Below are 22,844 nucleotides of genomic sequence, written 5' to 3'. Positions count from 1 at the left end.
GAGAATGAGTAGGATTTTAATGAGTAGGCATACCAGGCAAAGAGCATGGTATGATGAAGAGGGGAAAGCCCCAGGACACACACAGTTCTTGCTCAGCTGAAGAGCAACATGCATGAAGAAGAACAATGGGAGATAAGCCCCAAGGACAGGCTGCCTCCAGACAGTAGAGGATCTTGAAAGCTACACGGACGAGGTCCCGGTGTGCCAGAGGCAATGAAGCGTTAGACCCAATGCAGGGAAAAGGAAGCAGGGAGAAACCAAATGCCGTGCAACCTCTTAGTGGATGATTGTTTTAGATTTTCAGGAGGTTAAAAAAGACGTACAGAAGCAATGGAAGGGAGAAATATAGAGGAGACTTCATTCTTAATTTTTTATAAATCCTGGGTTCTTCCCTCTGCTGTCCTTGGAGTCCTTTCATTTGCTGTAATGGGAGAATGACTCGAGCTTTGGGGTCTTTGTCAGCCGGTTTTGAGGTCAGTGTTGATGGTATGTTACCTCTTCTTCCCATACGCTCTTTCTTTTCTTATTCTCTTCTATTTTTTCTATTTATTTATTGATTTATTTATTTATTTTACTTTTCCTGCCATCATTTTAAGATAGTTTGGATACAGTCCTTATCTGGCCTGAATTTCTGATCTAGCACCAGTTTCAAACATTCTGCCACCCCTCCTAAGAGTGTGTTTGGATGTGTCTAATAGGTGCTGAGTTGTAGTTCAGACCGTACGTAATAACTGTTATTGGGAGCTGGAGAAGTAGTCTGAAAGGAATTGAGAAAGGGAAACACAGACTGCCTGATAAGGAAACAGGGCAGAAGGAGGCTTAAAAGACGGGTGAAAACATGTGAAAAACCAGTTTAGCCTACCTCAAAATTTTGCAAAGGGGCTAGCTCCACAAAGTGATTTAATTCTGTTACTTGGATGACAGTCCAGGAAATGGGATGTTAATCCCTACGTTATATGGCAGAATTAATTGGTTTGGGGAAAGAAAGAGAAAACTCAGTTGAGATGAGCTTAACTTGCACCTTCCAGAAGGCCCTGATACTCACATGGTACAAGAGCCTCAGCCATGCTGAATATTCAGTTCCCAGCCTGGAATGAGTCTGCATTTGCTTAAGCTGAATTCAGTATTGGATGACAAAATTAAGTGTGTGCCATAAGTTTCACTTTTTCTTCAAGGAGGAAAGCCTGGTGTGTTCAGCAGGACACTTACCCCTTCCTTGATGGAGCCTCCACTTTCTGGGGAGCTAATTCTCTGTGCCTAAGGACCTCTGACCTCCAGACACATAAAATACAATCTCCTTGAAACATCAATTAGCAGCTGAAACCTCCTGTTGTTTGTTTCTTCCTCTTTGGTTTTTCTTGAGATTAGAATAGATTTGTTAGCCAATTAGGATGAAAACCACTCAATTAACTAAACCCCTATTAACTTCTCATGTCTAAGGACAAGGATGAAAGGAAAGAGTTCTTGATCAATATGTTGAGGTTTCTCATGTCTCCTGTTTGGCAATTGCTAAGTATGACCATTGACCATTGTTTTCTTCCTTACAAGGGGAAGGCTTATCACCTGTATTTAATTCCCAGATCATCCCAGTCAGCCAAGAAATTTGGACAGTGTGTGCATGCAGGGAGGCAGACATCATTCCCACACTGAAAACAGATGTTATAAGAAAATTAGTCTCAGTTTAACAGAATATAATTCTTCGGAGGGTTAAAATTTGGCCCAAGTAAGCAGTCTTTAAAAAAATTTTTTTTGAATTGTGAAAGTACTACCTGCTCATTGTGGAAAGCTTAGACTATATAAACACGCTTGTATATACATCAGTATTTGCCGGTAATTGCATTATCCAGAGATAACTGCTGTCCACATTTTGGTTATTTTCCCTCTAGTGCTAAAACATTGTTTTATATATTTGAAACAATAGTCTATATAAAACTTTGCTTTATAGTTAAAATTAATGTTAATGACTGCACAAATATTCTTTATGTGAGTGTACCTTATTTATTAAACCATTTCTCTATTGTTGCACATTTAGGTTGCTTCATTATTATAAATTATGTTCTGGTGAACATCTTTATGCACAAATTATTTTTGCTTTTTAAATACAATTCATGGTTTCTAAAGTAATGATAAACATGGGCTCTGTTTCAGTAAAGTGGAGGGTGGGGGTTGCTACAGATGTAGGCCATTGAAAGGTATGGTCTGGTTTCTGGCAGTGCCCGTCAGAGGCCACATGCTGGTCAAACCTTCATCATGGCCCAGTGTCTGATACACAGATTCTCAAATCAAGAAACAGGGTGTTCTTAATATATCCACAGATGATCTGGCCCTTGGGGCTTGTTGGTTCTCATTAAAATAGCACAAGATGATGAATAAGCCATCATAGTAATTTACTTTATAATGGGGAAATTGAGAAGCCCACTCCCCAACCCCTGCCCCCAGTAGCTGAACTATTTCTGGCCTCCTTCTAAAACAACATTTTTCCTTTTTGAGATTACAATACTTGGGAATGTTTATCTGAGATTTGCTTGGTGGACAAGAATTAGAACAAAGAAGGTGAATAAAATTGAGGGCTATAGTGAGTTCTGATGAAATATTCCTACGCTTACCAAGAAGCACCTTTCTGTGCCTCTCTCATGTGACAGAGCAGGAAGCAAAATTCAGATGTTTGTTTCTCTGTTTTATTCCTTCTTATCAATTATTTGATTGATATTCTTTTTTCTTTAGATGTGTCATTATTCAGGTCATATTTCTGAACTTGTGAATCTGGGAGACCTGCTTTCTCCCAACATATGTCAGCTTTATCAGCTGTTATTTTTTAACAATTATTATGGTCTATGAGCAACCTGCACTGGAAGCACCTGGGCTACTTGTTAATAATGTAAATCCCTGGATCCCACATAGAGTTACTTAATCAGAATCTTTGGCATGGGGTCTCTAATCAGCTCTTTTGACAACCTCCCCCCATTTGATTGCTGTGTATATTTAAAGAATCGAGTTGAATAAGATCACATGGAGTTTCAGGGGTGTAAGTTCTGGAGCCAAATTGCCTGGCTTTGAATCCCAGTCTGACTTCTTACTGTCTGTGAAACTTAATATAATCTCCGTGAGCCTCAGTTTCCTCACTCATTAAATGAGGATAATATACGTGATAGGACTGTTGTGAGGATTAAACTGGAACAGGGCCTAGAATTGAGTTAACACTTAATAAAGCAGCAGGTCAATTCTCCATTTAGAACATCCTACAAAGACCTTTGGCCCTTTAACTTTCTTTCCTTGATCTTTCTTTTCAGTTACTAATCCTCTCCCTCATTTCCTCACTGAACCAGTATTATCTGCATGCCTCCTATGCTCATAGCTTCTTGCTATTCTCTGAAATTAACACTTCATCACTACACTAAGCTCCACTGGTGTATGTTTATAGCTCTCAGTAATCCGTCACCTCTGATTACTTCTGGATTGTGGTTTTCTTCCTGCTTTCTATGAGATCAAAGAAATGTAAAGAGTCGCCTCCTCCTGAGAGAAGGGGGTGTACATTCTCATGTTTGGTGACCCGGATTTTGCACAAGGGATTTTTGTTGAACTGAAATTATTGATGAAATTGTGTACAGCTACATCAGAGAGCACTGGGATTGTGTGTTTCGGTGAAATGCTGTGTAAATCTTAAAGTGTTGCAAAAGTGAGGGCTTTGCCAATTTTCCTTGATTTCCCAACTCATAGACAAAGGCAGAAAGGTAGGAGGGGTGGCCAGAACTGAGAGGTGAGGCACAGGCTGCTTACAGAAGAAACTTTTAAGGATCTATTCACTATTGATTAAATTTCTGATCAGTCCTTGCTGCCTCTCCTAGGCACCTGGGCCTTTAAAACCCAAATGTTCTTTTAATCTCCTGTCACCACAAACTGGTGTTTCCTTGGGGCACTTCGAGTTCTTCTCAGCTAAGATGAGGGAAGAAAGTTCAGATTCTTGCTGTTTCAAAAAGATGCCAGACTCTAATGTCCCAAGCCATTGATTTGAGAGAGTCTTCTAAGCGGGATTAATCTCTAAAAGAATGCTTCACTTATATCAGCATGAATTTATTTTGCTTTGTTGCTGTCGATTTCCTGGGAAGGCTGAAAGTTGGAGTGTGGTTTATTAAGCACCTCTAAGACATTCCTTAAACAATGCTATCTGTTTGAGCAAGCATTACCACAGAGATCTATTCCTTGTACTTAGTACACAATCTTGAGTTGTCCTGCCAAGGGAGCAAAAATTGTACTGAAACACAGGGACCCAACTGACCAAGAAAGTACTGGTCATTGAAAGCATATTGCAACTTAAATAAGAATAATTCAAAAATTAACAATGTACAAAAAGTTTACAAAGCACTTCTACATTCATTATTATTGAATCTTTGTACAGTGCTCTATGAAAATGAGAAATATCTTTAAAAATGATAACATAAGTAACAGCATGGGTAAGCATTCTTTTATGTTCTAAAGCCATATTGACCAATTACATGGTTTTCTGTGGTGGTTTCTAGTTGTTCTATTTTACCTCTTCTTTTTTCAATATGATCATTTAGTCTTCAGTGTGCCTTCCGTGGATCCAGTGTCTGCCCGGGCTATACTTTTGAAAGCTCAGAGCATACCACACTCATGGACAAAGAAATGAATAAAATGCTTCTCTGTCTCCTTACTGTCTGACTCATGAAATTCCTTTATTCCTCTTCCTACTGCCTGCTGCAAGACTCCTCATTCATCTACTTTATTCCTTTGATTTTTCATATTGAATCATTCTTTTTTCTTGATTCCATTTGGTAACCCAATTTTGGATTTTTGCACTGAGAAGAATGTCATCAAATCTCCACCTTGTCTGATAGTTTTACTTCACAACTTAGATAAATAAGACTATATATCCCTGGGGTTTGGGCCTTGTCTTCACACTTCATCTGGGGAGAGTGATCAGACATTAAATAGACATCCTGAGTAAATGCCTGATACTGGGCCTGACACAAAGTACATACTCAGTAAAAATGACAGTCCTCCCTGCTTTTGCCTCTTCTTCCACTAGTGCATATCAAGTCTTTTTTTTATTATTATTATTTAAACAGCATTACCTATGAATTTATTATATACTGGGCACTGTGTGTAACAATGGTGATTTAGAGACAGAAGTCTCTTTTCAAACAATGTCCCTTGTAGCTGGGGAGACAGGCTCATACAAAAGTACACTATGTGAGCATTAGAATAGAAGCATGTCCAAGCTGCACAAGGGAGGGGCATGTGATCCATCAGAAGGAGTGGAGAGTGGAGGGAGTAGTAGTAACAGATGGGGAAGCTTCCTAGAGGGAGTCTCTTGACCTATATCTTGAAAGATGAGAATATACTTCCGCATGGACTGTTAGGAAGGGCATTCTAGGCAGTGCAACCACTGTAGGCAAGACACATTAGGGAAAATGCAAAGAGCATCATACGGCTGGGCATATGTTTGGGCACCAAGTGGTGAGAAGTGTCAAAATATCATTAAATCCATTTCACTGCTGGTGTCTTTTCAAACACAAATGCTTTTCTTTAAAAGCCCCTTAGATTTAATCTTGGTCAATCACTTCATGAATTATCTTTTATAGGCCGAGGCCGTATAATCAGGTGCTGTGCCATGTTCAAGTCTTGGTTCTTGAGGTGCTTGCTTCTGCTTAGAAAATGATACTAGTGAATTTGCAAAACAATGAAGAATATAGCCCTGAATGATTAAATATGAAATTACATGGCATCTAACCAGCATCTCTAGAAATCCAGACAGATGACTTAACCAGTAAAGGATGACTTAACGGCTGGACTGGGATTTAAATTAGGAGTTATAGGATGTATAGGATTTGACTAGGGGAAGGTCAAGAGAGAAAAGAAGAATAAAAATGTGGAATCTAAAATTTAAAACCTATAGAACTAGAGAGTAGAATAGTAATTGCTAGGAGCTGAAGAGTGGGTGTGGGGACATGTAAGACAAAGGGTACATGCATACAGTTATAAGATGAGTAAGTTCTGGAGCTGGAATCAACAGCATGGGGATTAAGTTAATAATACTGTGTTATATACTTGAAATTTGCTGAGAAAGTAGGTCTTACGTGTTCTCACCACAAAAAGAAAAGGTAACGATGTGGTTGTGTTAATTAACTTGGTTGTTGTAATCATTTTACAATGTATATGTATATTAAATCATCACATTGTACACCTTAAAAAATCCTGTTGTACAACGTAAATGTATGAGTTTTTATTTGTCAATTATACTTCAGTGAAGGTTGGTGGGGGGAAAAATGCACGAAACTAGAAATGAGCACACTGTGTCGTTGAGGGTATGGAAATGAAACAGAAGGATGTGCATCCATCCATTCCACAAACTGTACTGAAGGGCTACAGTATGATAAGCACTGGGGAGAAAAATAGTATGCAAAGCAGACAGCATTGTCCAGCTTTCTGTCACCCATCCATCCATTTATCCTATCTACCCATTTGATAAGTAGTTGTTGAGTGCTTACTCTGTGCCAAGCACTGGAATGGTGGTATCAAACCAGAGCTCTAGGGCTATGAGGGAACCCAGGTCTAGAGTGATCTAATTCTGACCCTTTCTGTGCACCAAATTCTGCTGCAGGCCACAGATGTAGCCCACTTTTCAGTCCTGGTTCTTCCTTGCATGCTCTGTTCCCATATCATTTGCGATATGGAACTTACCCTGGAGTTGGGGAATTTATCTAAGGAGTTGTTGCAGAAACAACTGTTTGTCCTTTATGTACTTTAGTACATGGAATTGGGAATGTGGATTAGGCTAGTGGTACTGAGGTTGAACAAGAATCATTTCAAAGCAGAGACCTCACCCAGATTTGATCTTTGATAAGACTTTGAGGATGACAGAGATCTACAGTGAGTGAGATGCTGCGTGTTTTCTTGTCTGCTAATAGGAAGCATGTTGATGCAAAAGTCAAAGAGGAAAGTTAAGAGGAGAAGTTAAATGTGTTGGTAGAAGTCACTATGTCCTAGAAGCTAAATCTAGTATCTCAAGAGAAAATATGCTGCAGGCTTATTGGACAATTCACCCCAGTGCAGAATTGGGAAAAGACCAGCAGATCATTTGAGTGTGTTTGTTCCCCATTTAGTGACTGATTCTATTGTGCTTGGGCCCCAAGACTCAGTGATGGCATGAAGATTATTTTTCCTGATGTATCATGAGGATAACTGAGCCCTCAAGAAATTGCCTTAAATGCATGTCAAAAATAAGACAGACTGAAACATCTGGAGATTTCTGTGGAATTACACAAATGTGAACACACTAAGAAGTTGCAAAAGGCCAAGATGCCCACCGCTAGGATGGGCTGTGAGGCTGGGCTAAGCTGATCTCCACACACATCTGGGTGGCAGGGCTTTTTCATCATTTGTCTACTTTTGACATTCGTGTAACAGAATAATTTTGTGCACACATACAGAGGGAGTGAGAGTTAGAGGGAGAGAAGGAGGGAGATGTGTACATACTCAAATACATATGGATAAGGGACATTGTATCCCAAGCTATCCACATGTTTTGCAGGACTTTAAGTGTTTCACCAGATGTTTGAATTTGTAGGTAATTGTTGCCTAATACTGTGTTGGTGAATTTTTCAGAATTTCTGAAGGCTGAAGTTCATCTACTTTCAGTGGCTATATGCTTCTTCCTTGGTGGTTGATTCTCATGCCTCAGGTGGTTTTAGCATTACTGATATGTTCTTGAATCCAAGAGAACACAGCTTTGGTGTAAACTTCAAGTAGGTTGTGTGGTTATCCAGAGGCATTAGCCTGGTCATTTTCTTCGAAGTTGAGTAGGTGGAAATAATTAATGGGCTGGTTTATTGACATGCATTGAGACATTCTTCTCTTTGTGGTTTCAGTTACCAGCTTCAGTAAACTAATTTCAGATTTTATCTGAAGCACCAGTAATTACGTGGGACAAGAAAATTTTCCACCCCAATGTAATCGGATAATGCTTATCACTATTGTCAGGCTAAATCTTAAACCTAGGACTGACACACAAGGCTTAATGCCTACATAAACCAGACTGTGTTTTACGCCTTCCTGAGGGTTTTCAAAAACAAGTTATCCTGATTCACTGACAAATGAATTCTGAGAAAGCAAAATAATGAGGAGAAAATGTTAGCAGCTTAGTTAAGCTTTGTTATGTGTTGGATGTGAGGAATAGATGAGAGCAAAATGAGGATGGGAGTTAGACCTGGGTTCAAATCTCCAGCTTAGCTGCATACAAGCTAAATGTCCTTGAGGAAGTTACTCAACTCTCTGAGCTTCAATTTCTCGTCTATAAAATGGACAAATAATACTCACCTTTGAGGACTACACTTGTGAATAATTTGGTGTGAAGCTAGCCTCTTTCTATCACCATTGGCATAATCTGTGAGTTCGTCAGTAAGTGTTACTGGCTGTGATGTCTTTAACTTTTGTTGTTCTAATTTTCCCTTTCACTTAGATGTAAACAAGTATCCAGCAAATTGTATCTTTTTATGATCCTGATTTTACAGGTGAGGAGACTAAAGGTCAAGTTTGGCTCAATGCAGTGCACCAGGATAGGAAGCATAATACAGTTATTACTATTATTGAGTTAACATCAAGGATTTGGGCCAGACAGCCTAAGTATTGAATCCTTACTTCACCACTTGCCAGTTATTTTTTGTTTCTCTGTTTGTCTAAATCTTGGGCAAGTTATTTAACTTCTCTATGGCTCAGTTTCCTGTAAGAGCCTGTAAGAATCAGGATAATAACAAGATTTACCTCCTAGATGTTTAAATGAGCTAGTTAAGGGGAAATACCTAGAACAGTGGTCAGCACATGGTAAACACTCAATAAATGTGACTATTATTAGCAGAACCAGCCTGTTTCTGCCAGCTCAGGACCTAGTTCTAATGGCCCTAAATGCAATGATATTTCCAGCATTCTGCTCTGACTTCCAAGAAGTCAACTTTGGAGCTTCTCTGAGCACGCCCTTCACTCTTTCAGTGCTTTTTGAGGAAAGGGGAAAGCACCACCCTCTGTATCAAGTATGACTCAAGTACATCACTACCTGAAGATGTGAAGATGGGCCAGATAACCTCTAATGATCTGGTGTCCCAAGAATACTACATCTGTCTTAAGTTCCTAGAGTCACTAAAACTAGCAGTTTTCCTTGGAGCATTTATAGTCCCATAGCAGTAGCAGAGGAAGAGAGCAGGCTTTTTGATCAGGAAGCCTGCTCTTATAAATTAACTTAAATGCTACTATACTCAAAACAATATGGCACTGACACAGGGATATAAATATAGGCCAAGTAACCTAGAAAGCCTGGAAGCAAATCTAATGTATATGGAAATACGTGATAAAAGTAACATTCACCTTGGTGGGGAAAATGGTTTATGTAGTAAATAATAATAGCATTATTCACTTTCTATCTGGAGAAAATCTTAGACCCTTATATATATACCAATTAATCTCTGACAGATTTTGAAAGTGAAACTGTAAAAAACTGTAACAATGAAAATATTTTTAACATTTTGGAAAGTATTTATAAACCTGTAGTTAGATATGTAATATCAAATAATAGAGAAAACTCAAAAAACTTATTCACAAAAAGATCAATAAATCCAACCCCCATATAATTTGAAAATCCCTAGATAACCAAATACCAAAAATGAAGTTAAAAGCTAGATACTAGACGAGGAGAAAATGTTATAGCATGTGACAGAGGGCTAATATTTGTAGAATTCAAATGATAGCTAAAACTTACATGATAAACACAAGTAACCCAGAGAAAACTTCATGAAGATGTTCAGAATAAAAATGCAAACAGCTAATGAGCATATGAGAAGATACTCAACCTTGGCAGTAGTAAGAAATGTAAATTAAATCAGTGAAATCCCGTCTTTCCTGTTGGATCACCATAGTAAACAAACAAACAAATAAATAGCATTCGGTGCTATGGAGGTTATGGGGAAATGGACATACCACACATAGCTGGTAGGAGCATAAATATTCATAGATACTGCCAGCAGCTTTTAAAGTCACCTGGCAGCATCTATTAAAATAAAAAAATGTGCATACCTTGACTAAACAATACTACCTTTAGGAATCTTTCCTACTGAAATGAAAGCAGTATTATGAAAAGTATACATTTGAAGACATTTATTGCAAACATTTATTTTCATGGTAAAATAAGATGGAAATAACCTTAATGCTTTCATTTAGGAAATGGTTTTAAAAAGTAGGGTGAATTCAAAGTTCTGTAGCCTTACACATGAATGAGTAGCTTTATGAGGAACTGACATGGAGGACATTTGTGGCATATTGTTACTTGAAATAAAGAGTAATTTTTATAAATAGAACTTCTCTATGTGCAAGTGTATTTGGGTGTGTTTGTATGAAAATAGTGAAAGATGTTGACTGATGTCTAATAAACTGTTCATACCAATTACCTCCTGGGTGTCACTGAAAGGAAGGAGAGTGAGGACTACCTCTTGCTTTATATGCCTGTGTATTGTTTCACATGTTACCACATATGCATTACTTTGTATCTTTTGTCTGTCTGGTTTATTTTAAAGAAAAGAACTGATCTCAAATTCTAGTCCCTCAATTTACTGACCAAGTGACCTTGGAAAGCCACTAAACCTTTTTAAGCCTTATTTTTCTCATCTGCAAAATAATGATAATATTATTTCACAGGACTGTGGAAAGGATTAAGCAAGATATGTCAAGTTTCTAGCACAGAGCTTATTATGGTGAATGATAGCAAATGAAAACACTCCCTTCCTTCCCTTTGCTTCACCCTCAACTGATGTGTTTGCAGGAATGCAAGCCTGTGACCATATTAGAAACAAGCCCAAACAGGAGGATGAAGCTATTGCACTAACAATCTAACAACTTCCAAAAGCTAAATTAAAATGATTTTCTTTGGAGATAAAGCATCCCGGATGACCCCACCCCAGTGCTCACTCCTTCCATGCATCCAGACATGGAAAGTTATAGATCCAAAAAATAATTCCACATGGCTCATTAAAATTTTGCATGAGTTTAGTAACCAATACTATGTCCCAGAGTGTGCCTTGCTCTGAATTCGGGTTGGGTTGTGTGGGCATCTGAAAGCTGCCTCTCCTCCCTGTCCTGCCTGGAACCTTTACACTTTCTGTCTCTGGAATCACAGTGTTGGTGGCCACACCATTCCCCAGCATCCCCTCACTGGACTCCTTCTTCAATGTTCATTGAATACTTGTTATAGAAATGACATTATGTTAGGCCTCTTATAAACCTGTTCTCACTTAAGCTTCTCAGCAACTCTGTGGAGTGTCATCTTCATTTTACAGATGGAGCAAGTACAGCAAGCTACAGCTGTAGAAGGGCTAACCCACTGCTTGAGGTTGCATGGTAAGGATGTGGTCACAGTCTTTCTCCTATCCAATAATAACTCTCCAAGTTGGGGAAGTCAGAAGATCCAATGGCTTAAAAATCTTCTTGCATAATAGTCATTGAATTCCAGCAATAATTTTTCTCAATTTCTTGGAAGACTTTAGTCTTTTAACTAGTTATAAGACTTCTATGGCTTGCAGCTTCTATTCATACTTTCAGGCTGAACTCAAAGTTCTTCTCGTTTAGTGAGGCTGACCCTAGCACTTGAGGAAAGAATCAGGCTCATTTACTCCCCTGTCTGCATTTAGGCTTTAGAATTCGCACACCTTAATTCTAACACTTACAGTGTTTTATTATAACATGATTTGTTAGCTTGCCTGTCTTCCCACCGTTTGAGGTGTCCGTTAGAATGGGGGCATTTTCTAAATCTAGCTCATTGGGGATGTTCCATTAATTTTTTAGACAAATGTACAAATTAATGATTATGTATTAAAAGGGATATTTGCAACTTTTTAGAGGTCCTCAAGTGAGAGAATGAGAAACCTAGTTAGAGGCCCTCCCTTTAATATACATATATCAGATTCCCAGCAACGGAAGAAGACTCCAGCATCAAAGGAGTTATTCAAAGCCAATTCCCCTTATGAAATAAATTTGAAATCAGAAAGGGGCCAAAAGCCTGCAGCAGTGGGTATTTTAAACATGCTCATTAATAATGGCTCAAACTGGAGATTTATTGCAGTTGAGAACAGGGAAAGGGACAGTAAATCAGCTTTGGTGAGGAAAAGAGCAAGGAAAAGATATGAGTTCTTATTTAAAATGTATTCATATGCTTTACAACCCTAAAGTAGAGATTGCTGTATTGAAGTGGAAGCCTTTATTTGTAGGATTGACTTCCCTGAGAATATGTTTTATGCCAATATTCATTTTCCCAGCTTTCATTTGCTTTCCTTTGGCCAGAAAGTTGGGGACTTAGTTCATTGCTTGAAAGCAAGAAAAGATTGCCTTAGCTTAGTCTCTTTATGAAAATATTCCTTGCTTCAAATGATTACTTGTCTCGCACTAGTTGGATCATAGGAAAATGCTATTTTATTGGCACATATGTTGACGAGAAGTTTTTAAAACATTCAATTAGCTGTGCCTTCAAGATAGAATTTAAACAAACCCAAAGCAATAGGATTAAATTCACATAAAAACCCACCTGTTGCTTGGAAACCAATTATTTTCCCACTCAAACTACTCCACGGGTAATCAAGCTCACTCTTGGCTGTATTCCAACCAAGACAGACTACATGCTTTTAATTCATAAATCAGACCATGGTTCTCCCTTGCCCAAAACCTTCAGTGACTTTCCAGTATATTAGAGTAAAATTCAAATGCCTTATTGTGGTCTGCAAAGCCCTGAGATATCTGTCCCTGATCAACCTGGCCAACCTCATCTCATCTCACTTTTCTTTTCATCTGCCTCATCAAGTTCAAGTTAACCGGCTTCCTCTCCATTCCTTGAACACATCAGCCTCTTCTCTGCCAAGACCTGTTCCTCTTCTCTGTGTTGGACACCCTCTTCCCTGCTGCTCTTCAAGAGAGACTCCTCCCAGTCCTTCCAGGGTGTGCTGGATGTCACATCCAGAGAAATTATCCCTGACAAATTATCCCTACCTAGGTTATCTCCCCCATCTACACTGTATTTTATAATTCATTACTGTTTAACTGTTTCTACAGCATACTTGCAAAAAGTTCTAATTACATAGATATGCATATATAAACTTGGAGATGAACAATATCTCCCATTTTCCCCACTAGACTTCAAGATCCATGAGAGCAGGAGTCACATTACTGCTTACCCAGAACTGATGACAGTGTCTGGCACCTAGAGTAGGTCCTCAGTAAATGTCTGCTGCTTGAATTCTAATGCCTGACACATCATCACATAAAATGAACACTTTTTAATTGAGTTTGTCTTGTTCCCATAGGATTGAGCAATTCACATATTGCATAAGTTAATTCCAAGTGCCAAACTCCCTGCCCACAACAGCATGGACTTTGCAAATTCTGCTGAGACGACAAATGACAATTCAGGACAAATGAATAAGTAGGATGCCTAAAAGCTCAGACTGACTTTGGGGTATCTTCTCTAGGATAAAAAATGTCATCAAAAATTTTTTTAACTCAATATCAGACTTGATTCCTCTATTTTGAACTATTTCTGCCTCTTTCTCTTTCTCTCTATTTCTTCTCTCTACTTATTTGAATAAGCAGCTGATAGGTTTTGCTTTGAGTTTTCCATGGCTCATGTTTTACGCAGCTGAAACCACAGTCACTGAGCATCTTTCATAGCTCACTGGACCCAGAGCCAAGAGACCGTTTGGGATTTGTAGTTTATGGTAACAATGACAGCATTGCTTTGGGGAAATGTTTTGGCAAAATAACACATAGCTGTGAAGCAGCAGTGAAGTTCCATTGTTTAGGCTCCATGAAAATCAATTTGCAAAAATATCCAAGTCTAGTGTGTGTTCTAGTTTATATGTAAATTAAAAGATTGTGTGGAAAGGATTCTAGAGATGATGCCATTTAAACATTTCAGAGCCATTGTCCATTAATTAGAGTAATTCTCATTCAATTTTACTTTATTTACATTTATATTTTTCTCAACAATAAGCTATATCAGTCAAGCTAGAAAGAGACACATTAGCTAATAAACCATAATGACTGATGCTTTAAAAAATGACAGAAAGTTTAAAATTTTGATTTATTTAGACAACTGTAGAAATTAAGAGAAAAATAATTCAACAATAATTCTCTAAATTTGGAAACAGAAGTAATGCCATAGCATTCTACAAAGCCACTTCTGTCTCAGGGGTGACATGAGGTGCTTATAAACCTGAAGGATCAAAAATATGGAACATAGCTAAGTATTAGAATCTTGGGGATAACTGAGAATTCTGCATAAATCCAGAGGGAGCATTTCTTACTCTAAATCTTGAAGCCTTAGCTTGCTTGTCCAGCCTTACGCTTCAGGTAAAGTCTGTTGGCTGACTCCTATGCTCCAATAAACTTGGGCACCCCACACCTCTGTTTTCACAGCCTTCCTCCCATAGCATTTCCCTAGAACCTAGATTACATCACATTTATAGACTTATTCCTGTCTATTTGGCACCTGAGGTCCCTGGAGTAGCTTTGACACCTTAATTATTGTCCCAAAATGTAATAAGGATTTAAGAACATTGACTTCTTTCATCTGGACTGAAACTTGCCTAATCCAGCTCCTCACGAGCAGTCGCCCCCATTAGGTCTCCGTGGGACCCTACAGATGAGACCCAAACGCATTCTCTCTTGCCTAAATTGAAGCCTTTTTCTATCTAGCCAAAGTTGAACAGCTTTTTATTTTAATCCTAACTTTATTTGGGATGATTGACATTTAAAGAAGTTTGATTTGAAACTTTGTACTTGAAATTTATTTTATCAAAGTCCTGAATGAAAAAAAAAAAAAGATGCAGCCTAGGATACTTTACCCAGCAAGGCTATCCTTTAAAATAGAAGGAGAGATAAAGAATTTCACAGACAAGCAAAAACTAAGAGTTTAGCAACACTAAAACCATGCTAAAAGAACTATTGAAAGTTCTACTCTAAATAGAAAAGAAGCAGGATGCTACAGAAATGAGAAACTCATAACTGGAAAGGTGGTAACTACCATGCATTACAAATAGAATAAACACAAAATTGTAAAAGAAGACATCTAAATCATTAAGAGTGGGAAAGGGAAGCAAGAAAATATAGAGGTTTTTTTTCTTTTTTTTTAATTTGTAGATAATGTTACTCTTGATTTGCCAAAAAGAAATGGTAGCAAAAGACATTTAATGGCCATGACAACAATGTAACTCTGAAACTCCAGATCCAAAAATCTGCTCATGTATGGAGCCTGCTGGGGAGGAAGGGAATTAGAGCAGTGGGGGTGTAGTAGTACTTGGAATCTTGAGACCTGGGTATTGGGTCTTACCCTTTCCTTTCCTACATCTCCCTGGCTGTGAGGACTTGAGTACTTTTTTCTGCCTTTTAGGCCTTAGTTTCATGCATTCTATATGAATTAATGATTAGATGATCTCTAAAGTGGCCTTTGTTTCTGAAAGACTATTAATTTGTGGCTGATTTAAAATGAGTAATCTAATGGTGAATCAACTTTGATACCCCTTCCAGAGTGGAGCTAATGAGGGACACAGCTGAGCAAGAGAGAGTGTTTCTTTGTTATTCTTCAACTGGCTAAGCAGGTGGTTAGAACCAGACACCCAGGCCTCGATAGTGAAGTGGGCATATAAAAGCCCTGAAACTGTCATAAAGAATGCTATGCCCAATGAAAGCAAAGGCAGATGTTCACATAAAGTTTTTGCCGTTCATGTTTTTGTGGAGGTCCTTTTGGAGTGTGAAGTTTATTATCAATGCACAGCAGCATCTGCCTACCCATGTTGCCTTGTAATAGCAGTCTTGCAAACTATTTGTAGGGTTGGAATTATTTTGTTAATAATTTTTATTGGAGTAGATGAAATGTAATATGCACCAGCTGTTACTACATTTATCATGCATCTGCCTGCCAGGGAAGGCCTCCCAGGACATCATGGATGGCCTGATTGTCAAAGAGGTTATTGTCTCACAGGCTGTTAAAGACAAAAGGGGACTGTATTCATTTCCTATTATGATTCTAACAAATACTCTCAACTTAGTGACTTAAAACAGCACAAATGTATTATCTTAGAGTTTGGGAGGCGGTAGGTCTGGAATGAGTCTCATGGGGTTAAAATCAGTGTCAGAGCCTGGTGTTCCTTTTGGAGGCTCTAGGGGAAAAATCTGTTGCTTTGCTTATTCCAGTTTGTAGAGGCCACCTGCATTCGTTGGCTTGTGTCCTCATCCTCCATCTTCAAAGCCAGGATCTTCTGTCCTCTCTGACCTCTCTTTCCAACCTTAAATATTTTCTCTGTATCTCTGACCCTCCTACACCTCTTTCTTTAAAAAGACCTTGTAATTACATTGGGCCCAGATAATCCAGGATAATCTACTCATCTCAAGATCCTTAACAATTTCTGCCCAGTACCTTTTACAATGTAAGGTAACATATTCACAGGTTCTGGGGTTAGGATGTGGACATCTCTGGAAGGGGCCATTATTCAGCATAGAGACAAACCAAGGCCCAAGAAATAAATGGCTTATCTAAGGTCACACAGCTGATTTGTGGCAGTGCCATGACTGTATCCCCGGCATCGTCATCTGCCATGTTTATGTGTCACACTGACAAAAAGAGAGGTCGGAACATGCACTAATGGAGGTGTTATTTTTATAATAAACTTGAAATGATTGAGGAATAGTATAAAATTGTCAGTTATTTTAGAGATGATAGACGTTTGTATTTTTTTAAATACATTTTAATGAGCTTTCTTAAATATTATAATTACTGCTAGGTCATGGTACCTTCTAAAGAAAAACTGACTTGCAGTGATAAAATAGCTTAACTAATGTTGGGAAATGGAAGTGCCAGGGAAGCACATGTACATATTTTTCTCTCCACTCTTCTTTCCCCTCCTTCTCTTTCTCCATGTTACAACTCTGGCCATTGCTGCCATTTTGAAAATCAGTTACAGCTGGGCAGCCAATTCAAACTTTTTAAATTAAAGAGAGTGGAACCACCTGAGGCTTATTGCCATAGGTTAAACCAAATTAGATATTTGCCATGTTTCATAATGAAGCTCTCCTTATTTTGGTATTGAAATATTTTTTTAAGAATATAAGGAACTTAGTTTTAGCTCTCCCATTTTGGCTCAATAATTGCCTGTAACAATTAAAAGGGTTACAGAATTTTGGGTTTAGATGAGACTAGACATACCATCTAGCCCAATTCGTCTCTCTTTCACAGTATCCTTGGCAAGTATTTGCCATACTCCTCTCTGGCCTCAGTTTTCTCTGTCCATGACACAGGAAGGAATGATGGCTACTGTAAATTATAGGGCATATTAAGTTTGAGTTTTTGAGAGGACAGGTACATTTGAAAGTATTGTGACTTTACTGTTAAGCTCATATTCTCTAGGAATTACTCCTTGGTTCCATCTCCATTGCTGCAGAGTTTGGTGCCCCTCATCTAGAGTTTCATAGTACACTTGATTTAACCTCATCCTGCACCCCACCCTCAGTGTGGTAATTATATTCCTTCCTTGAAATTCAAACCTAACTTAGTGCTGGACATACAATAGGGGCTCACTGTACTGTTGATGGATGCTGTGGATGGATAAGTGAATGATAACCATATAATCTCATAGGCATATAGAGGACACATGGATCCAAAGCCTTAATAATGATACTGAAGGGACAAGAAAAGGTTGAAGACATAGTCTCTTACCTTTATTGACATAAAATTAGTAGATTGGCTCCCCACTGCTTTGCTAACCTACTTAAAAGGAAGAAAATAGGATTAGAAATTACTTTAGAAATTTATTTTAGTAGATTCTTTAATGTGACACTGAAGACAAGTAGACATTTTCCCTTTGGATATTTATACTTAGCACTCAATGTCATCTTTTTCTGCTTATCAGTGAACACATCCTTCAGCTGCTGGTACGTTAAGTCAAGTTTCCAAGCTCCCGTCTGGCATTTGACTGGGGATCATAAAATAATTCACTCCCTCTGCTCGGTCTTGGCAACCCATAGAATAATACCTTGTATATGTCGAATGCTACTTTCATTGAAAAGCTTATAATGCTTTGTATCTAGAACTAGGTTGATTCCCATATCATTCCTGACAAACAGAAAAGCAGAGCATCAACTCAGGGGTTGCTAAACATTTAGTGCACCTCAGTGTGAAAAGATGATGGGGCTGGACTCTGCCATTCTTCCTGCTGAGGCATTCATCTTTAGACATTATGAAGTTAAGACTTAGAGAAATTGACCAAGATTCAGGCCAGGAAACTGCCATAGCAAGAGCCAAGGATCTCTAGGGGTGGGAAACATTAGATGGCTGTCTTTGATTTTATGACTTTTGTCCATAGCTCTTTTTATATCATTTCCCCAGCCTTCCACCCAGCCTGATTCTATAACTTCTTTTTGTTTCTAGTTCCTTCTTTCTGGGGATTGGTGAACTCAGCTTGGAATCTTTGCTCTGTGGGGAAACGGCAGTCTCCAGTGAACATTGAGACCAGTCACATGATCTTCGACCCCTTTCTGACGCCCCTTCGCATCAACACTGGGGGCAGGAAGGTAAGCAGCCATGTTACTTCCATTGTGAAGTTGAGGAAGGGAGAGATGCTGATTCTGGAAGCCAGTCGTCCAGTCCTTCATGTCTGCGATGAGTTTCTTTCCACCCAAGAGTAGTATCGCAGTCTTCAGGCCTACTTCCAACAAGTATAATTATGTCTAAATCGTGCTTTTTCTGCCTACCTGGTCAAACCCTCCCTGGCAGTTGCCTGATGTCCTGCCCCTTGGTAGCCAAGAAAGGTCAGGAAACAGTGTTTCCTCCCCTGTATATCATGCTGGGAAAATTCTTCCTCTCAGAAACCCCTTTACTGTTTTTTGGGTTTTTTTAATTCCAACAAAGTAAAAAAAAAAAAAAATTAACAAAAGTAAAATCAAACATTTATCATCCTGGAAGGAAAAACAAATAAAAATCACAAATGATTTATAAGAAAATCAATAATTAATCTTCCTATGGTTTGCTAGCTAAGAATCCTAGCTGCACAGAGATGCTGAACTGTGCTTTAAGGTTCTCACACCAGCATCCCTGCCTCCCACTCCTTACCCTATGATGAGCTCCTTGTTAATTTGTGGAAGAGCATAATGTCCATGGGGTCTTCTCATCAGCGGAATCTAAAGTTTCTCTTGGTGGTTTATCTATACTTGGCTTGGCTACTTTTTACTGTTGAGTAGATTGTTGAAGGTGGAAAAAAACACACAGAAAGTTGTGTTTGAAGGTGATATAGCTTTTGTGAACCAAGGAGGAATGGAAAATCATCTGTGTGCAAGAAATTGGGGTTAAAATTATGGATAACTTTTGCTGCTGTGGGCAACTGATTCTCCAGGGTTTGAGCTCCTTGGGCTCTGCTCTCTACTCTGCTTATGCAATTTGTTCACCTGAATCACCACGAGTTTGTAAGTAATCTTTTTGCCTTCTGATATATTAGAATATTTTTCTCTTATCACATAGTTTTCACCAAAAAAAGAAAAACAAAAAGAATGACTCATCAAAGTGTTGCTAGTGACTTTGACTCAGGTCACAAGGCAAGATTTAAAGGACTTTGCACATGGTTGAGACTATTTAGCTAAGTTGTGTTTGTGTACTGTTTTAAATATGACTTAGGAAGCATGTTTGTAGAAAGGTCCTATATAGCTCATGTAGTTTGTTGCTCTGATTCCATAGAAAACTAACCTACCTTACTTAATGTTTCATTTGCACTTTTACTTTTACAAACCTTAAAGGGAACTTGACTTGCAGTCTACATATACCTCCCTCCAAAAGGGTGAATCATTTAAGTCAAGTAATGAGCATGTATAGATTCACTGACCAGTATTCAAGAAGCACAAGTTGCAGTTTTGAGTATTCAGCCATTCTTTCTTTCTTGGAGACAGTGATGGAGGGAATAACTGTATTCTAGGCAAAAGGAAAAATGGTGGGGGGAAAAAAAACAACACAAACTAGAAGGAAGACTGGTACCTGAATTCCAGAAATTGCCTGAAAGATGGCCAGCAAGGCTGAAGCATAGAAACCAAAGAGGATGTGGTAGGGAGATAAGAATAGAAGAAGAAGGCAGAGACCAGATCCTGAGGCCATGTTAAGGAACTGGATCTTTTTTGTAAGAGTATGGCAAGAATTTGAAACATTTTAAAGTAAATAATACATAAGGAGTTGGATGGAAAAGGAAGTAAGCTAACACAAATAACGGTTATATAAGTTTCACTTTCCATCAGACTATCATAGAAAAAAATCTTGATGTGAAAGAAATAAAATTAAAAAAAAAAACTAATTTGAGCAGCTTCTCTCTAAAATTTATTGGGAAAGAAGAGAATGATAGCCTGGAGTTAAAAATCACTCAGAAGTTATATTCTTTTTTGGTGTTTTTTGTTGTTATGTGATTTAAAATATATACTTTCAATTAAATAAAGTGTACCTGATCCAAATCAATTTTCAAATGCACTGGAGTTTTGAATTTTGGAAACATTTACTTTTGGCAAAGTAAATATTTATATCTGGCCTTGTTTGTGTTGTCAGCTGTTTGAAGAGCTGAAAACTGTCTGATGGTTTCCTTTGCATTTATGAAAGGTGGAAAATAAAATTTAGATGGTAGTAGGATAAACTAACTGGTAATAAAATGCCTAAACCTGGTAGATAATAGATAAATCATGTTTGCAATGTTCTTGAGGGTAGGGTTTAATGAGTTAGACACTTATTTTGAGAGTAAGAATTCAAATCACTGACTCTGAATTTAGTTTTTCCTTGAAGAAATGCGTCTCCAACTCAAAAGGTTTAAAAACCTCCCTGAAAGACTGGGAGGTTTTGTAGAATTTGGGCAAGCTGCCATATTTTGAAATCTGACATCAACTGGGTATCAACATCTTAAATGCGTCCCAGTCATTATGTATTTTATGTCATATTTTTATCCATGAGCATTATTCTTGCTCATGTTTAATGTACCTTATTTACAAACCCTTGAAGCAGCTCTGCTGCAGTCCCTGAATGTGTTACTGTGTTGTTTGAACATATTTGACCTGGCATAGGGCTTGGATGATGAATTAGAGGCTTTTTAAAGCATGAACCAGGACTGAAATTCAATGTGAACACAAGAATACAAAGAATAGTAATAGATGAAAATAAAAACACATCGTGTTTTGGATAAAAAAAATATTTATTTTACTTGAACAATATGGTTTCTTTTACCTTTTATGTTGCTTATTTGCAATGGTAAATTTTAAGCGGTGTTTGTTTTTTCTTGAAGAAGAGTACTTTTTACCCAGTTGTCCATATCTGACACATAGGATTCTCATGGACAAAATCCAAAATAATTGTACTTTCAAGCAGTGCTCACTTATGGTTGGGTTGTGTAGGAATATAAGAATCCTACTTTGGGAGAAGTGTGGCCAAGATGGAGTAGGAAAACCCTGAGTTTACATCTTGCCATGGGCACACCAAAATTACAATTATTTACAGAGCAACTGTCTACAAAAATAACCTCAAGAATAGTTGAAAGACTGTCCACAACTAAAGAAGGAACTACAATGTGTTGGGTAGGAAGGGTGGAGACATGATATATAGTTAAGAAAGACACCCCTGTGTAGGCAATCACAAATGCAGAAGTTTTCCCCAGGAAGCAAAGGGGAAAAGCCCCATATTATTGGTCCTGCCCAGCTAAAGGGTCCTGCACCAGGAAGATTAGCCCTCAGGATGCCTGGCTTTGAAGGTCAGCAGGGCTTGCGTATGGGAGAGTTGGAGTGCTGTAGGAAATAGAGACTCTGCTCTTAATGGATGCATACCAAATCTCACACACTAAAGATCCAGGGAAGAAGTGGTAATTTGAAAAGAGCCTGAATCACTTGCTGATTTTGAAGAGCTTCCCAGAGAGGCAGAAGGGAACTGGGGCTCACCTTGGAGACACAGATACTGGCGGCAGCTGTTTGAGGGATCTTACTCTACCATAAGGACACTGGCACTTGCAAGCACCATTTTAGAGTTTTCATTCTATTGTATCAGTTCCAGGGTCTTAGACTTCAACCAGTGGGCTAGCACCACTCTAAGAGCACCCCAGACTCCAAAATCAGCTGCCCCAGGAGCAGGTCTAGACCACCAGCAGGACAGCATCATCCCAATGACCCTCCCAGGCCGATGAAGCCAGCTGTGCTGGGACCCAGGCCAACCCACCAGTGAGCCAGCAGTCATCATATGAAGCAGGGCCTGGTGGCCTAGCGGGCAGAACCCAGCCCCACCTACCAGCATACCCACAGTAGTTGACCCTGCCACAAGAGAAGGGCCCACGCAGCCCACAGATGGGGCATATAGCTCTAGTTACCAACGGAGAAAGTGCTGCTGGGCCCCGTAGGACATTTCCTACATAAGGCCACTTCTCCAAAATCAGGGAATATTATGAAATTTTCTATATAAAGAGAAATAAACACAGAGAGTAGTCAAAATGGGGAGACAGAGAAATATGTACAAGAAAGGAATAAGACAAAACTGTAGGAAAAAAATTAAACAAAATGGAGATAAGCAATCTACCCAATAAAGTTTTCAAGGTAATAATCAAGATGCTTAATGAATTCAGGAGAAGAATGGAGGAACACACTACTGAAAAGTGTAACAGAGTTAGGAGATATAAAAATGAACCAAACCAAGCTGAAGAGTACAATAATTGAAATTTTAAAATATACTATACTTCAATAAAAAAGATAAAAATCACAGTGGAAGGAATCACAATAGATTAAATGATACAGAGGAACAGATCAGC

The 22,844-nt window shown here is 38.6% G+C and overlaps 1 protein-coding gene across 3 annotated transcripts in view; it reads left to right on the top strand.

Moving 5' to 3' along the window:
• The window catches only part of CA10 (carbonic anhydrase 10), a 529,816-nt gene that overhangs the window by 201,932 nt on the left and 305,040 nt on the right, over positions 1 to 22,844 (top strand). For all 3 annotated transcript variants that reach the window (XM_031468110.2, XM_064494943.1, XM_064494945.1), the window contains exon 4: positions 18,470 to 18,612. In XM_031468110.2, the coding sequence (XP_031323970.1) occupies positions 18,470 to 18,612 (143 nt within the window). The remainder of the gene's footprint in view (positions 1 to 18,469; positions 18,613 to 22,844) is intronic.

Source organism: Camelus dromedarius, chromosome 16 (genome assembly GCF_036321535.1).
Source record: "Camelus dromedarius isolate mCamDro1 chromosome 16, mCamDro1.pat, whole genome shotgun sequence".
In the NCBI taxonomy this organism is placed as follows: domain Eukaryota; kingdom Metazoa; phylum Chordata; class Mammalia; order Artiodactyla; family Camelidae; genus Camelus; species Camelus dromedarius.
This window is presented reverse-complemented; position numbering and strand designations above follow the sequence as displayed.